We start from the raw sequence: 17,922 nt of genomic DNA, 5'->3' as shown, positions 1-17,922 counted from the left end.
CCCCTGATTAAGAGAGTCACCAGTGAATGTGACCTCAGGGTCATAGTGATGAAGGGCTCTGCTATGTGATTATGTTGCTCTTTTCCCAGACTGGAGAAGGAGTACACCACGATCAAGAACAAGGAGATGGAGGAGCAGATCGAGATCAAGGTGCGTGGAGGGACTGCCCTGGGGATTCAGGCAGGAGGGGGTATAGAGTGGGTGAGCAGCAGGGGGCACTTGTTAAAATGTTGAATGTTTGTACTTATGAAGCATTCCAGCTGCCTCAGCCAACACTGCCTGTGTCACAGTACCACCAGCCAGCTCCAACACGACAACACCACAGCTCTGAATAGAAGAGAATAAGACTGAAGGTGTTCTGCTGGTTACACCTTCATCCTTAACAACGGCCCCACAGTTTATGTTTCTCTCTTTCTCTCTCGCTCTATCTGTCTCTTTCTCTCTTTCTTTGCCTCTATCACTGCCCGTGGGGCTTAGATTTTTGTTGGTTGACTCTGATTTGAATGATGTCTTAATAAAGGGGGAACATCTGTCTCTCTTTCGCTTTCTCTCCCTCTCTCTCTCACTCTCTCTCTCACAGAGGCTGCGGACTGAGAACAGGCTGCTGAAGCAGAGGATTGAGACGCTGGAGAAGGTGGGAGAGCTACAGACACACACACACCCACTCACACACACACACACACACACACACACACACACACACACACTCACTCACACACACACACGCACATTCACCTCAATAACACACAGACTCAGTCACTCTAAGGCAGCTCCTGCCTACATGGACAGATGTATGATGCATTCACACAGTGACATATATGTAGACATTCAAAGTAAAAAAAGGGCCATTTCTGTTCATTGTCTAATATGATACAGGTAAACTATCGTGTATAATCTGTGCATGTGCATCTCTTTATGCTTTTAGACGAGCAGTTTTGTTGTAACAGTAGTGTATGACTTAATTGTAGTTATCAATATGACTCTCCTTCCTGTGAATGTGTTTGGGTGTATAGCCAATCTTCAATACTTCAGCTGCTGAACCCTTATTTTCAAAATGTGTGGTTGTGAATCTTTACTTTCTTCTACTCTCTTTCCCCGTTTATTGTCTCTCCTCTGCCTCCTGCCATTGCACTGTACTCACACTCATTCACCTCCTCTCTTCCTTTCTTCACACCATTTCTCTCTTCCTTCTGCCTCTTTCCCTTCTTCTCTTCTTCCATCTGCGTGCCGTCCCATGCTTCTGGAATCATCTTTCCTCCTCTTTAACGTATCTCTCTTCTCCAATCTCCATCTCCACCTCCACCTCTGCCTTTCTGTTAATCTGTTTCACTCCTCATCCCCCTTTTGTTCTGTCCTCCTTTCCCCCTGTCTTTCCCTCGCTTCTCTTTCGGTGATCTTGTAGGAGAGCGCTGCTCTGGCAGACAGACTGATTCAGGTACTGTAAATCCACCTTTCTCCCAACCCTCCCCTAACTCATCTTTCTCGCCTCTCCTGACCTCCTCGTCTTTTCACCTCTTTCCACTCCCTCCTTCCCTTCTCCTCCTCCTCCTCCTCCTCCTGCACTGGCTCATCCCACTCACTCCTGAGGTTGAATAACATCCAGCCTTTGCATGAGCGTCTGTCTGTCTGTCTGTCTGTCTGTTGTAACCCCATGCCCCAGTGCTCATCCCTCTCACAGTCCACGGCTGGGATCTTCATGCAGACTACCTGCTACAAATACAGGCTGGCTTGCTGTAATAAGCAGTCCTTACGGCCTAAAGTGGAGATGGGTGGATTCATGAGGGAATGATGCTCCCTGGCTCCATCCTCTGTCTCCATTTTGTGCTGAGCATGTTTGTACAGGTGGTGTCACTCCAGCTAAAAAAACAAGCAAGATATCCGGGATCCCCTCACAGCATCTAACTTCTGCATGTGGTTTGTCAAGTGTTGGCATCCCAAACCTTTGCAAGCTCATATTGGATTATCGCATGACTGTGGCCCCAACAAATCCCCCCCCCCCCCCAACACTGTCCTCTTGTTTGTCTCAACCATTTAAGACTTGAGACTATAATTGGAATTCCGATGGATGGAGGGAAAAAATAGAAATGGCATCCTGCCATTACACAACTTAAGAGTTGAGTCTGGGAAACTTAACGATCCTGGAGACTCCCAGCATCCCTCTGGCCATCCGCCACGGGACCGCTGGAGTACCTGACCCACCGTCTCCCCCCCCCCCCCTCCCTCTCAGGGTCAGGTGACCCGCGCCCTGGAGGCGGAGGAGAACTACGTGATCAAGCGCGAGCTGGCGGTGGTGCGTCAGCAGTTCAGCGCGGCCAGCGAGAACCTGGAGCGGGCCAAGGACACCATCCAGGAGCTGCAGCAGCACAAGGTACCCGCCTGCGCTCAGGCAAGAGACCTGCCTCTCGCAAGGTACCCGCTGCTCATACAGTACCCACCGCACGCCCGGGCAAGGTACCCCCGCTGCCATGAGCAGGACACCTTCCGAGAGCTGAAGCAGCGTGTGTTCGGGCAAGACACCCACCTCTAATGAGTTACCCAGCGTTCACTCAGGGAAAGTCCAGGCCGCTGGGTGAGCCAGTCCTGGGGCCAGGCAGCTTGAACAGGGATGGGGCAGTGCCTGGAAGGCTAATGCAGGAGGCTTATTTCCGGAAATTTGTTCTGTTCACATCGATTTGTTCTATCCATTTATTTACTCATTTGTATGGCACCGTAACTCAGGAAGGTTTTGAACATTCTGGTTGAAATGGGTACAAAGGTTACCTGTCTTCAGAGAGAGTGCTGGGCACTGAGAAGTAGATCTGAGGGCTGAAAAACAACAAAATGATAGAAACACCGCAGGATGTACCAAGGTTTATTATCTAAGTCTTAATCTTGATAGTGTATGTTCTTGGTACTGGCATATTATGTTTGTGACCATGTAGAATGTGTGTCAGGAGCAGTGAGGTGAGGGAACATTTGTTATCGTGCGTTCAGTGCTTGAAAATGATTATCTGCCATTTTGTCAATGTTCCAGTTATTCAGGCCTGTATATTTGCGTATATCTGTACATACTCCTCCTTCCTCCTATCTTGTTTTTTTATGTCTTTCATGTTTCTGTGGCTCAGTCATTGTGTACTACAGCACTGCGGAAAGAAAAGAGTTACGCTTAAAGATATGAATCAGTGAGAATGCGAATCCCATCTCAGCATGATGATGCAGCAGCATTGGCTTTTCTGTCCTGGTCTTGAAGCGTACTTCGATGTTTTAACAGTTACGGAAAATGTATGTTCAGCTTTTACCATTGGTTTACTGGTGTTGCTGTATGTAAGTGTGAGTGCTAATCTTAGCCATGTCCACCCAGTATCTCACACGCAGTGAGTGATCTGATAGGAGGGGTGGGGTGTGTGTGTGAGAGAGAAAGTTCACACTTCACGCATTTATCAGTTTTCAGTCTTGATTTCCACTTGATTTTTAATATTGCTGAAGGTGTTCAACGTGTACACATTGAAAAGGCACTGACACCAAACAGCTTGTTCAGTGTCTAGTTTCAGCTTGCTTGCTTTCCAAACATACTATTGACACTTTACTTATTGGCTTGCTGGACCTACATGGTGTGGTTTCCACCAATCAACACCCATTCATTTGCATGTGAGCAGAAGAACTAAAAGCTTTGTTTTTCTTTTCTTTAAATAAAGCTAAAATACATTCACAGTCCCTAGCAGAACTATAGAAGACTGGCTAAAACTGAAATAATTTGTTCTGTAATCTGGCCTTAATACATAGCTTATTTAATTTACACCCCTGTAGTGGCCTTGGAATATATATCTGTTTCAGTAAATATAAATATAAATATTAATGTAGAGTATCCTGTACAGTGTTAGGTTCAAACCTCTTCCTCTTGCTTAAAGCCATGTGAAGCAGACGCTCAGATTTTTTTCTTTTGTGTGCACATTTCACAACAATTATGAACAATTATGAGTGGGGGGGGGGCTTGTGATTAAGGACCAATTTACAGGGTTGATTATAGTCTGACCCCCTAACTTCCACCACTTTCTCTTCTCTAACTTGTACACTTCCAAGCTCTGTCTTTTGTTTTCTGCCTGTCTGATTTCTGCCACCCTCGCGATGCAGGAGGCCATTTTGTATTTGAGTTACAGTGGGATAGTACCTGCTTTATGGTGGGGAAAGAACATGCAGCCAGTCATCACACTCATCAATGGATGAAATTATCATGTTTCCCTGCTCGTTCAATTAGGTGTGTATTTGAAAGTGATGACAGTCATGGGTAGAGTGTAGATTCAGAGTTCACACACCTACTGCCATCGCACTGAGACAAACATGCAAAGGGTCAGGAATTCCCTTGCGATAGTGAGGTTCTCACGCATCTACAGAGGAAGAAATACAACTGAGCTCCCCCACCCACGGACTTTTGGGTTTGGTGTTCACAGGTGTGAAAGATAATATCAATAAACATTTACTTGCCATTCTGACAATGTTTATCAATTTGGCAAATTCTGTTTTCTACAACAACTTGCAAGGTTGTCGTAGCTAGACACATTTTGGAGAGTAATGTTGAAAGTTAGTTAAACTCACTATGAATGCTGTTTGCAAATGTTTTGTTGAATAACAGGCTTACATGTCTCTCAACTTGTTCAGTTAGGTTGTTAAGTTCAGGTAGGACTGAAAGAGATTTTTTCTTCTTTCTCTTAACTTGGGGGAGGGGAAGTGAATTCAGAAAAACCTGAGGGAATTTCCTCCCAACATACGTATAACCTGCCCATTGTACAGATTAGTGATTCAGTGTTACTGAACTCTCCCTGTTTATCGTATAATCAGAGACTGTGATGCAGGTTCTCACACCCTCATACAGGTCCGTTCTATCTCTTGGTCTTTCTCTCTCTCTCGCTCTCTCTTGTTCCTCCTTGGAAGAACATACTGGGTGAGACGATCAGTTCTCAGAATGAGCACTTAATGACCTTGTCACCCAGAAGCCACCAAAACAGAAATAGAAGAAGGAGAAGAAGAAGTGAGTGAGCGTGAGTGGGGTGAGAGAGACCGTAAGAGAGAGATGTCGCCCGTGAGAAAGAGCGACAGTGCTTGCCATTTCTTCTGCCCCTGGCACAAACCACAACCTCCTACTGACCACAGATTCATAACACACTCAACGCCACTTCTCCTTCTCATTTAGCATTTGCATATTTGCGCCATAACTGCTTTGAGCCCACAATGGCATGCTGAATCCCCATAGTTATTTATGTGAATGTAAAAAGCTACTGTGTATAACCTACGGCATCGTCATGGGCAACACATCCAACCCCAGTCTGAACCCAGTAAGAGAAAAATGAACATCAGTGAGTTGTCTTATGGATATGCTATTACTCTTTGTACAGTTCAAATCTAGGTAGATTATGACCCTTCAAAATGTTTTTAATGAATCATTGTGAAGAGCAGCTTTGCTAAAGTTTGGCTAAATGTTAACAATTAACTGGTTACTGATTTTTGATAAGAACACTATAAAACTGCCTTGGTTGGAAAGTGAACCCCAAAGAAAACATCTGTTGCATTGCTACTACTGAATACAAACATGAAGGCAAACAAGAACCTTTCTAAATATTCTAGGTTTTTCCACCCTTGAAAACACCTTTGTGTTATGGAGCATTAATTTTCAGTGGTGCCAACCAGCTCTTAGTCTTACACTGCTAGTGCCCCCACAGTCTGTACACAGGTTGGTCTGTAAAAGGCACACAGTCAGTAAATGTGCTTGTGTTGGTCCCTCTCTCCCTCTCCCTCTCCCAAATCTCTCCCGCTCCCTCTCCTTCTCTCCCTCCCTCTCCATCTCTCTCTCCCTCTCCCTATCTCTCTCTCTCTCCCTCTCTCTCTCTCTCTCAGTACACGGAGCAGTTTGTGAGTGGCCTGCAGACGCAGTTGGAGCAGTCCCGGCTGCAGGAGACAGAGCTGCTGGGCGCTCTGAAGGAGATGCAGGACAAGGTTCTGGACCTGGAGAGGGTGAGGATGTGTTTTCAGTACCTCACCAGTCATGGGCTTGATTTATGGTGGTTTCAACCTCCCAGTATTACGCAACAGGTCAAATAACCAACCCTACCCACCCCAATAATATTGCATGATGATGGGAAAAATAATATGATTTCATAAAGATGGGTATTTCATGATGTGATTGGGATATGATGATCATTAAGGCTGTTTGTCATGGAAGACGCAGGTGCCACAGGGCTTTTTTGTTACGTTTTTAGTGCTTTCTGTGATTTTCCAGCTTCAGATGGTAACTGTCAACTTTAACGTAGCCTATGGTGCTGCTTGTATAGGCCAACACATTTTTAACAAAAGCATGGGAGAAACATGTAACGCTGGAATACGGAAGATTCTGCAGTTGCTGCAGTCAGTTGGATGGTCCCTGTCAAGTGCTGATGCCCAGCGCTCCTTCTCCATTATGGTCAGATCAGTTACAACAGGCGCTCATCAAAGACTCAAACCTCACAATGCACAACAAATTGTACCAATACAAGCTTTAAAGTAACGCAGAGGGACACACGGTAACCATGTTTTATTTTAACAATGCAATGTGAGCCTGTTCTATTTCAAACAACGTTCTGTTAAATTAAAGGCAAATGAAAAGCTCTTTTTTTTTTGCGATGGGCTGAATTAAACATATTTCACTCCTCAGCCATCAACTGCCCATTTTTTACTTTTTTTATTTCAAGCACTTGTTACTGTTGCTACAGTTGTGCCCCTGGACGCCCCTAGAACGTTGCTGTACACAGGGTCTATATTTCAACCCCCCGATATTCAAACTAAAATAACGCCCTTCTCAACAGTGCTGTTAGCGTGTGTGTGTGTGGGGTTGGGGGGATGGGGGGGGGGGGGGGGGGGGGTAGGGTGGTGTTCTTTTTTGTCCTGTTCCGTGTGAAAGTGTTCTTCTTTGGGTGTGTACATGAGCGTTTGTGAAAACCACACTGGACAGCAGTGTCATGCTGAAGGGATGTGTCCTTTGCCCTTCTTCTACATTCTCACACCAGTTTCATGATTAGTGGCCTCTGACGGGGACACAATGAGCCTTCTTCCTCTTACTCCACATCAGGCTCTTTCTGATTAACTCTTGAAATTGAGCCGAAGCCTTGCGGTATTCCTGTTGTGTTTATGGAATGTATTGTATTCGCAACAAACTGCGATAAAGGATACAAGTGGACTGCACTGCTTAGCGAGAAGAACTGGGCGATATACTCAAATGCAACTGCAGTCCAAATATTGATACTGCTGTTTCTTTTTTGCCCTCAGTCCTTAGGAATGTACACCCTTCTCAGCGGTCAGGAACAGCACAGAATATCTGAGAATAGTGAGAATGTCTTTCCATATTTCAAATATCACCATTCTAACTAACGAATGCATACAGAAGAACCTGTTTAGATTGTGTTAAGCATCCATTTTAAAAAAATGTGGTATCTGGTATTTTATGATTCAATAAGCACATATTTATTATCACTGCTAAAAATGAATCGAATAAATACATACTGAGCAGAGGACAGTATGAAAATTATTCATGCTAGGGTAGGACATGTTTTACAGGAGATTTTGTGATTGCTTTCGTTGATTGACTGTTATGAAATCTTTTATATATGAAATCCTCCTGAAATATATTTTAATTTTGTTGCAAATAAATTGCCTCCATGGATTTCGAAGACATTTTATCCTTGGTGTAAATGTTGTTGATGGCCTTCAATCTCACTGCTCTCTGTCTACTCTTGAGTTTGAATGAGTAACCGATAATGTTATGAGTTAACCAAACTTAATGGCTAAATGCACAACTGTGTGACCAGTTAAATTATTCTCGAGGTGTCCACTTATTAATAGAATAATTTAACCCACACTTAAGTGTTATTATTAAATCTGGGAACTTGAATACCGCCCTTGAGCATCAGTAGCAGTGTATGACAGGAACCGATCAGTGATGACACAAATTGAGAGTAAGTTCTTTCCGTGCTCTGCCACACATTTTGTTTATATTTTCCACTCTCACGACTGCTCTGAATGTGAACAAACTGACTCCATTGCAAGTCTATGAGAGTTTTTATTTATTTATTTAATTTGTCTTTTTGTGAAGTTTCATTGACAACACCTCTTTGAACTTCTATGGTCGAGGAGCATGGCTGTAAAGAGAAAGGAAAAATGTGAATAGTGCACAGAAGGAAAGAATGAGAAAATGGAGTGGATAAAGACTATTCCTTAGTTGCAGAAAAGTAGGCATCATCATGACAAAATAATGGAAGTATACATCTCTAGCCACTCAAATTAACTACATATGTAACCACTGTACTTCTATACTTCCTTAACTACACCTGTAGCCTCCGTACGTCCATACTTCCTTAGCTACACCTGTAGCCACTCTAGTTGAATACTCGGTGGTTCTAGTAGGTTGATTTACAGAGAGCTGTGGGGGTTCATGAATGTTAAAAATGAGTAAGGAAATCGGAATAATGGGAGAGACGGGTTATATATGTGTGTGTGTGTGTGTGTGTGTGTGTTCCAGAGGAACAGCTCCCTGCCAGATGAGACCAACGTGGCCCAGCTCCAGGACGAGCTGAAGCTGGTGAAGCTGAGAGAGCTGGAGACGCTGCAGTCCTTCAGAGAGATGCAGGACTCTGTGGCAGACCTCAACCAGCGCTGGCAGGTACGGGCACCTCACGGAGAGAGGGGGAGAGGGAGGGAGAGAGGGAGGGAGGGAGGGAGGGAGGGAGAGAGGGGGAGCGATAGGGGGAGAGGGAGAGAGGGAGAGAGGGGGGGAGAGGGGGAGAGGGAGGGAGGGAGGGAGAGAGAGAGGGAGAGAGGGAGGGAGGGAGAGAGGGAAGGAGGAGAGAGGGGGAGAGGGAGGGAGGGAGGGAGGGACTGTGAGCTACCGTGAGCCTGCTCTCTGCACCTCCTCAGAACCACATGTCCCGGGGCGGTGGGGGCGGGCACTGGAAGGAGTCCCCCAAGAAGAACGCCATGAACGAGCTGCAGGACAAGCTGATGGGGGTGCGTCTGCGGGAGGCCCAGGCCCAGGCGGAGCTCAGGGAGCTGAAGCTGAAGACCCTGCAGCTGGAGAGCCAGGTCACCCATGCCCTGCTGCTCGCACTGTAACACTGTATCACTGCACCACAGTACCTCACAGCACAGACACCAGGCTAAAACTCATATCACTGTACCACAGCACTGACACTTCAATTCAGTTTTGTTTGCATTGCACATTTTACAGAAGACTGCCGCAAAGACACTTTACAGAGTAGCAGAAGCAGAGTAGCGGAAGAACAAATAGCAGACCTGACCCCCAAAATAGCAAGTCAGATAAAATCAGGCTAACCAGATACTAAAACTGCACACATATCACAGTACCAGAGCACAGACACCAGGCTAAAGCTCTACACGCATATGACTGTACTAAAGCACCGACACCAGGCTAAAACTCTACACCCATATGACTGTACTAAAGCACAGATACCAGGCTAAAACTCTGCACACAAATCTGGAATACCCCCCACTTCTGACTGTAATACTGTGCTACAACACAATTATAGATTAGCCCCAGTGTCCCTTTATGGAAGCAGCATTTTCAGTATAAACACTGTGCCTCAGTATAATTCTTTACTCAGTCCACTGCAAAGACTCTTTTCCACTGCAGCGAGTTCACTGGCGTGGTACAGAGCAACTCATTGCACTGCGCTAAATGTCACCTGCTGCCCGTCTCCGTCTCCGTCCCCTCAGAACCAGATCCACAGCAAGCTGGTGAGCCGGCAGGAGCAGGAGAGCGCCGCCCTGCAGGACAAAGTGCAGTACCTCACCTCCCAGAGCAAGGGGCTGCAGGGCCAGCTGAGCGAGATGAAGAGGAGGCAGGCCGAGTCCGACTGCAAGGTAGCGTCGCTGCGGCGTGCGCCGTGCGCGTCGATGGCCGCCGTGCAGCCTGACGAGCCGTCGCCTCTCCCTCTCTGTGTTGCAGAGCAAGGAGGAGGTGATGGCCGTGCGACTGCGGGAGGCCGACAGCATGGCTGCCGTGGCCGAACTCAGGCAGAGGATCGCAGAGCTGGAGATACAGGTGCGGATGTGCCTCGATGTGATCGAGACCACAGAGAGTTGAGCGCCCGTGGGCGTCTGCGTACGCTAGCAGTTATGAGCGTACGAGGCTGAGTCTGTGCAACATATCGTTTGTTTGTGCGTTTGATTCTTGACACTACGGTAGAGATTCTCAGCCCGCTTCACCATAGAGTAACTGTCTGTAATACAGAGCCTTGGTGTATTTGTTTTTAATTGTCTGGGATAGGGGTTCTCATTGTATTCACTGACTATGGAAGAGTGAGTGTGTATGGTGTATTGTAATTGTCAGTGGAAGTGATTAACAGTAGGATTATCTGTCTGTGTCATAGATCAGGGATAATCTGCCCTTTACCGGGGAGTCAGGTCAATCCCCAGCACTAATTGTTCAATTAATTACTTGGGAGAAAAGAAAACCAGGCCTGGATTTGGATTTGAGGGCCAGATTTGATTATCTCTTTTGTAGATTGTTAGTGTATCTGTGTCAGTGTGTCAGTCTATGGTGCAGATTGTCAGTGTGTTTATTTGTGCAAGGCTGTGATGTAGCAGAAACTCCATCCAGGAGGACAGCCTATTACAAGCATTGCCCTTGTCTGTCTGTACTCCAGAAGGAGGAGGGGCGGATCCAGGGCCAGCTGAACCACTCAGACTCCACCCAGTACATCACGCAGCTGAAAGATCACATCGCCGAGCTGAAGAACGAGGTCAGGCTCCTAACGACAACACACCAATCGACTGACACAACAGCATGCCAATCAACTGTGACACGACAGTATGCCAATCATCCGTCTACTCAGCTCCGAGATTTACTTACACACACGTTGCAGAGGCACTGTGAGAAATCTCTGGGGTACTATTTGAGAAGGTATTAGTGATCGTGAGGCCAGAAGTCGACTAGCCCCCCCTCCCCACCGCACGCCCTGTGTGACCTTGTTCCTGTTGTGTGCGAGTGAGCCACTCTCATGGTCAAAACCACCCAATTAGCCTGAAATCTAAATTCTAATTCCGACCTTTGATGTGCGTGTGTGTAACTGGCACACAGACCCGTGTCTCATGCATACACTGAAGTGAGTGCGGGAAGCTGTGTGTGTGTGTGTGTGTGTGTGTGTGTGAGAGAGTTCACGTTTCAACACTCTTCTACGCACTTGTCCCTGTTTCTGATTTGCACTTTATTGTACGTTGCTCTGGATAAGAGTGTCTGCTAAATGACTGTAATTTATAATGTATATGTAATGTGACCGTGCGTGTCTGTGTGTGTGGGAGAGTGTGAGTGTGTGTGTGTGTGTGTGTATGTATGTGTGTGTGTTTGTGAGAGTATGTGCATGTGTGTGTGCATGTGTGGGAGTGTGTGTGTGTGTGTGTGTTCTGCAGTGGGTTGGTAGCATTTTCTCCTGGATTAGTTAAGTATCATTTGTTTGTTTGCTGTTTCTAATTCAGTTTAGTTGTCATTATAGTGTTCTGCTGTGTATTTGTTTGTTTGTTAGCTAATACAAGTGGTGTTTATTTAGATTACAGTGAATCTGGGTTAGGTGTTTGTTTCTCTCAGGTGAGCTCGGCTATTAAGTTAGGCTATTGTTTTTACTGACTGGCAGGCCATAGCTTTTGTTGTAGGAGGAGCCAATAGTTTGCACCCTGCTTAGGCTATAATTATTGGCACACCTGAACTCACTTCAGTGTGCATTAGTGTTCTGCAGTGGGTTGGTAGCATTTTCTGTATTCAGCGTCAGTGTTATTTAAGCAGTTGTGTAGCGCACCAGCGGCAGCTGTGTGCGGCAGCCTCGGCTACTTGCCTCGGCATATGAAGTCGCAGGCGTACAAAGTCGAGGGTGTCTATCTACTGGTGTCTATCTACGGGTGTCTATCTACGGGTGTCTATCTACGGGTGTCCATCCAGGCTGTCTGAGAGCCTGATGAGTGTTTTTGTTTTCGCTGTCTGCCCTCATTTCACTACGTAGTATTCCTCTTGTCCTCCCTAGTTCCCTCCATGTGTTTCCTTCCCATCCCTGTCCTCTCTCCTCTACCCAGGTCCCAGTCAGGTAGGAAGTTCGCCTCCCCCCAACATGGGCAGAATATCTCAAACCTCATCTTCCCTCCCAGATCCCCTGGTATTGATCTCTGTGTGGCTGGTGGACTCTGGAACTGCCAGTCCGCCATCCAGAAACCAGACTTCATATCTGCCTAAGCCTCCCACCTCAACCTTGACTTTCTTGCTTTAACTGAAACGTGGCTCTCACCAGAGAACACAGCCACCCCGGCTGCCCTTTCCTCTGCCTTCTATTTTTCCCACACACCCAGAACCTCTGGCAGAGGAGGTGGCACAGGTCTCCTAATCTCATCCTCATGGAGATCTAGTGTCTTCTCCTCATCCTTCACCTTCTCCTCTTTTGAATTTCATGTGGTTTCTGTTACTCTGCCGTGCAAACTTATTATTGTTGTTTATCGCCACCCGGGTCCTCTGGGGAGCTTCTTGGATGAGATGGACATCCTCCTTAGCTCCTCACCAGTCAATGACACCCCCCTGATCCTTCTGGGTGACTTCAACCTCAACTCAGTCCACCCAGTCTACCTTTCTCTCCCTTCTTTCTTCTTTTGACCTTACCCTCACTCTTTCCCCTCCCACCCACAAAGCAGGCAACCTTCTTGACTTCATCTTCACAAGGAGCTGCACAACAACCAACCTCTCTGTAACACCACTCCATATATCTGACCACTCCTTCATCTCTTTTTCTCTTCCACTCTCCTCTCACACCCATCCATCTCCCCCACCATCCACTGTCACCTGTCGGCGGAACCTACGCCACCTGTCTTCCTCCACCCTCTCATCTACAATCGTCTCCTCCCTACCGTCTGTGGAGTCTTTCTCTCGACTGTCTCCCGACTGCAGGCAGCGGAGAGAAAATGGAAAAGGTCCTGTCTCCCCAGTGATATGGCTTACTTCCATGCCCTCTTATCATCTTTCCATTCCTCTGTCTCTCTAGCTAAATCTTCCTTCTTTCACTCGAAAATTAACGCGCCCGCCTCTAATCCCCGCAAACTGTTTTCAACCTTCTCCTCTCTTCTGGCCCCCCCCCCACCCCCCACCCCCCTCATCACTCACACCTGATGACTTTGTCTCCTTCTTTGAAAAGAAGGTTGATGCCATTCGCAATTCCTTCTCACAACCCTCTCCCCCTGCTGACCCTCCTACCTTCCCCAACTCCCTAGCCTCCTTTTCTCCCCTCTCTGACCCCAACACATTGAAACTCCTTACATCCCACCGCACGACCACCTGTCCTCTTGACCCCATCCCCTCTCCCCTCCTACAATCTATATCCAATGACATTTTCCCTTTTCTCTCCTCTCTAATCAACACCTCCCTCTCTTCCGGCACCATGCCCTCTTCCCTGAAGAGGGCCAGAGTCACTCCCCTGCTCAAAAAACCTACTCTTGACCCCTCTGCCCTGAACAACTACCGGCCTGTCTCTCTTCTTCCCTTTCTCGCTAAAACTCTGGAATGGGCAGTCTGCTCCCAACTGTCCACTTATCTTCTCCAGAACAATCTCCATGACCCCAACCAGTCTGGCTTCAAGAGTGGCCACTCCACTGAGACCGCCCTGCTCGCGGTCACTGAGGCACTCCACTCTGCTAAAGCCAAATCCCTCTCCTCTGTCCTCATCTTCCTCGACCTGTCGGCCACCTTCGATACAGTCAACCTTGTCTGTCTGGGATGGGTGTCACAGGGACTGCACTTGCTTGGTTTTCCTCCTACCTCTCTGGTCGCTCCTACCAGGTGACTTGGAGGGGCTCAGTCTCCGACCCTCACCCCCTACAAACTGGAGTCCCACAGGGCTCAGTTCTTGGGCCTCTCCTCTTCTCGCTATACACCATGTCTCTTGGTTCTGTTATCTCTTCCCATGGCTTTTCTTATCATTCTTACGCTGATGACACCTAACTCTTTATTTCCTTCCCCCCCGACACCCAAGTCACCAGACAGATCTCTGCCTGCTTGGCTGATATCTCTACGTGGATGACTTCCCACCACCTGAAGCTCAACCTTGCCAAAACTGAGCTTCTCTACATCCCTGCTAAGTCCTCTCCGTCAATCGACCTCTCACTGACTGTTGAGGACTTTGTAGTGTCCTCCTCCCGTAAGGCAAAGAATCTTGGGGTGACTCTTGATAACTGCCTCACCCTGGCTCCACAAGTATCCTCCACTGCCAGAACCTGCAGGTTCTTTCTGTATAATATATGCCGTATCCGTCATCTCCTGACGGAGAAAGCCACCCAGCTCCTAGTCCAGGCGCTCGTCATTTCCCGCCTGGATTACTGCAACTCCCTTCTAGTCGGTCTCCCAGCGTGTGCCATCAAGCCCCTCCAGCTGGTCCAGAATGCTGCAGCCCGCCTGATCACCAGTCAGCCCAGGTCAGCTAATGTCACCCTGCTTCTCATTGGCCTCCACTGGCTTCCTATTGCCGCACGCATCCATTTCAAGGCCCTAGTGTTGGCATTTCAGGCTGCTAAGGGGACTGCCCTTCCTTACATTCAATCCTTGATCACTCCCTACTCCCCAGCTAGACCACTCTGGTCTGCCAGCTCTGGGCGCCTTACGGTTCCCTCTCTACATGCACCTGGCGGTCGAGCTGCACGCTCACGCCTGTTTTCTGTTCTGGTTCCTCAGTGGTGGAATGACTTGCCTACCACTGTCAGGACAGCAGAATCCCTCCCCCTATTTCGACGCAGACTCAAAACCCACCTTTTCAAACTCTACCTTAGTCCTCCCTCCTGATTTCCCCCGCCCCTCCTTTCTGATATCCCCATCCTTGTCTAACCCCCCCCCCAAAATAAATAAATAAATAAATAAATAAATAAATAAAAATAAAATTGCACTTATGATGACGACTATGTTTAGAACAGCATTCCATGTGTATTTTCCTAGTTCTGGATGTGATGCTTTGACTTATGGTAGAACCTATGCACTTGTAAATCGCTTTGGATTAAAAGCGTCTGCCAAATGACAAAAATGTAATGTAAATGTAAAATGTAAATGTGTGCGTGTGTGTGAGAGCGTCTGCGTGTGTGTGTGTGTGTGTGAGAGTCTGTGTGTCTGTGTGTGTGTGAGAGAGAGAGAGTCTGCGCGTGTGTGTGTGCTGTAATCAGAGTTTTTTCATTTGGGCTGCCGTGGGCGGGGCTAAATCTGTGCTGTGGTGCTCTGCTTGCTCATCCAGAGAAGAGCTGTGCGTGACAGAGAGGGTGGGACAGCTCTGCCCTTCTCTCTCACTCCCCCTCCCCTCCCATTGTTATTAAAGACCTCAGAAATCTGACAGTGTTTTTGCTTGATTGGTTTCAGTTTCAGTCATATGGTCACTGGAGGGACTTTGGCAGTCATCACATTTATTTACCTTCTGCGATTGTGTGCAGAATCATGAGATTCACACCTTTAAGCTGTTATTAGCGTGATGAAACTTGGGAGATAGACCCAGGGTCTGGTCCCTGTTCATTTGCTGCTCATACAGTCAACTATTATTTGGGATTTTTTTATTTTATTTTAGCAAGGAGCAAGAATGACTGCATCTCCCCTGAGTTTATGCACTGGGGCGTACACTCAGCACAGCCAATTAAGAGTCAGCAGCCACAACTGTTTGTTGTTTGTGTCGGATCATTTCAGGCTGAGTGCCTGTGCTCATATCTGGGTCCTCCAGCATGGCCCTAAATGCTCTAGGGGCTTTATTCCTGTTCTCACTCTCTCTGCTTTCCACTTGCAACTGCTCTTGGCATTTCTCCCTGGGCATCCTTGAAAAACGTGAAACTTGTTCTCAATGCACCTCCCTAGGTTAAATAAAGGATTATTATTCATAATAATGATAATGATAAAATCTATGAGCATTTTTATACCACAATGATTATTCTTTGTTTATAATCAAATCAACTGTTTTACTTTACTCAATAACGTAGCCGAAACCAAACAGACGCAGGCACCTGAAACACTTTTGTACGCTGTCCTGTAATCTAAATCTAACTGGACCGCGATCTCGCACTTGTAAACCGTAAAAAAAATCTATTTTATCCCTCCATACTGCATCTGTTCTGCTAAGTTGCGAAAGAGCTGAATCAGGAGGGGTGAGAATATGGTAGGAGGAAGGGGTGTGCGAGAGCTCAGTTGATCTCAGTCATAGTGAGTATTCCTCTGGTTAACCACACGCCCCCCCCCTCCGTGCTTAGAGGAAAACTGTGACCCAGCCTGGTAGCCGGTCTGAGATTTGCACCTTGAGTCACTCTCGTATTCGTGCTCACGCCCTGAGAGGCACAGCGAGGAGGGCTGCGGCTGCTGTTGTCACGCAAGGCGCAGAGAGGTGGGCCTCCTGCGTGTACGGGTGACTCACGCGCTCCTGTCAGCTGTTGCACTCACACAAGAGGCTGCAGCTATGCTAGAGAGGGTGCAGCTACCCTAGAGAGGGTGCAGCTATGCTAGAGAGGGTGCAGCTACCCTAGAGAGGGTGCAGCTATGCTAAAGAGGGTGCAGCTACACTAGAGTGGGTGCAGCTACGCTAGAGAGGGTGCCGCTACGCTAGAGAGGGTGCAGCTACGCTAGTCGCTACACTAGAGAGGGTGCAGCTACGCTAGTCGCTACGCTAGAGAGGGTGCAGCTACGCTAGTCGCCACTGCGCTGAAAGTAAGCAGTGGATGTAGCCTTCATGGCTAGTGCTACACATGGATCTGAAGCGACTCAAACCCAAGGCGGCTGTAGAGCAGACAAACGCACTGCAGAATCAAACCGACAAACAGACAAAATCTCGACTCAACTGCAGCAGACATATATAAACCACAACCACAGCCTGATCTGAAATTTACCCATCCATTTAATCTTTACCATGAAGATCTGTGCGCCTCCTCTGCCTCCCACCCTGGTGTCTCTCTACCCCCACTTGTGTCTCTCTCTGTCTCTCTCTGTCTCTCTCTGTTTAACCTCAGTCTCTGTCAAACCTGACCACCGGGGCAGGGTGAAAATGTTTCTGCAGAAATAGGTCACCCACAAACCTGGTAATAGTTTTATGCAGAATGTTCAGTTCAAAGGAAACATTTTTAATGGCCTTAACTCTCTGCAAAGGTAACCACATTTGACAACACATTTTATGACTTTCCCTTTAAAGAGAAACAGTTAATCTGACTTAAGCTGTACACTGCAGCCTGCATGCAAAGTTGTTCTTTGTCATGAAAGTATATCTTGCTTTTATAAAAATTTTCTCACACCTTTTATCCCGTGAGAAAATAAACCTGGGATTGGATTAGCCAAGCATTATTAAATCATTACAGCATTGGGTTAGTCCTAATATACACTTTTCTTTGCTTTGCTTTCTCTCCTACTGGCAACACTCATTTCAACCTCCTGGCAGATTTGCATGTTAACTGGTAACTGGTGTTATGTGAAATATAAATAACTTCACATCTCTTTCTCTCTCTCTCTCTCTCTCTCTCTCTCTCTCTCTCTGGCCTTTCAGATCAGGCAGCTGCGTGGCCACCCGGCCAGGTTTCAGACAGCAGGAAGCGGGGGCTTCGGGGACCTGCGTCTGAGCGACCCTGCCTCGGGGGAGGCTGATTACCTGAGCTCAGACGAAGACCTGCTGCCCAGCCCCCTCCCCGCCACGGCCCTGTACCCCTCCCTGCAGGCCCCGTGCCGCCCGTCGCCCCGCCTGGACAGCGAGGGCAGCACCGACAGCGACGGGGAGGAGAGGGGGGAGGACGCGGACTCCCACAATCCTCCACAGCTGTACGCCAGCATGGTGTGCGCTGAGGCCCTGGAGAACTGAGCAGCCTGAGAGAGACTGCTGACTGAAACACACACCCACACACACACACGTACATGAACACACACACACACACACACACAAC

At 47.5% G+C, this 17,922-nt stretch overlaps 1 protein-coding gene across 3 annotated transcripts in view; it reads left to right on the top strand.

Moving 5' to 3' along the window:
• The window catches only part of evi5l (ecotropic viral integration site 5 like), a 32,856-nt gene extending 14,942 nt beyond the window's left edge, over positions 1-17,914 (top strand). For 2 of the 3 annotated variants that reach the window (XM_061231285.1, XM_061231286.1), the window contains exons 10-20: positions 90-150; positions 581-634; positions 1,403-1,435; positions 2,228-2,368; positions 5,869-5,985; positions 8,522-8,662; positions 8,917-9,081; positions 9,733-9,879; positions 9,965-10,060; positions 10,665-10,760; positions 17,532-17,914. In XM_061231285.1, coding sequence (XP_061087269.1) covers positions 90-150; positions 581-634; positions 1,403-1,435; positions 2,228-2,368; positions 5,869-5,985; positions 8,522-8,662; positions 8,917-9,081; positions 9,733-9,879; positions 9,965-10,060; positions 10,665-10,760; positions 17,532-17,840 — 1,360 coding nt within the window. In that variant the 3' untranslated portion in view covers positions 17,841-17,914. The remainder of the gene's footprint in view (positions 1-89; positions 151-580; positions 635-1,402; positions 1,436-2,227; positions 2,369-5,868; positions 5,986-8,521; positions 8,663-8,916; positions 9,082-9,732; positions 9,880-9,964; positions 10,061-10,664; positions 10,761-17,531) is intronic. The other variant, XM_061231287.1, reaches the window with a different exon arrangement.
• The last annotated feature ends 8 nt before the right edge of the window (positions 17,915-17,922 follow it).

The sequence above is a fragment of the Conger conger genome, chromosome 2, assembly GCF_963514075.1.
Source record: "Conger conger chromosome 2, fConCon1.1, whole genome shotgun sequence".
Classification (NCBI taxonomy): Eukaryota; Metazoa; Chordata; class Actinopteri; order Anguilliformes; family Congridae; genus Conger; species Conger conger.
Note: the sequence above shows the minus strand (reverse complement) of the source record. Positions and strands in the feature narration are given on the sequence as shown.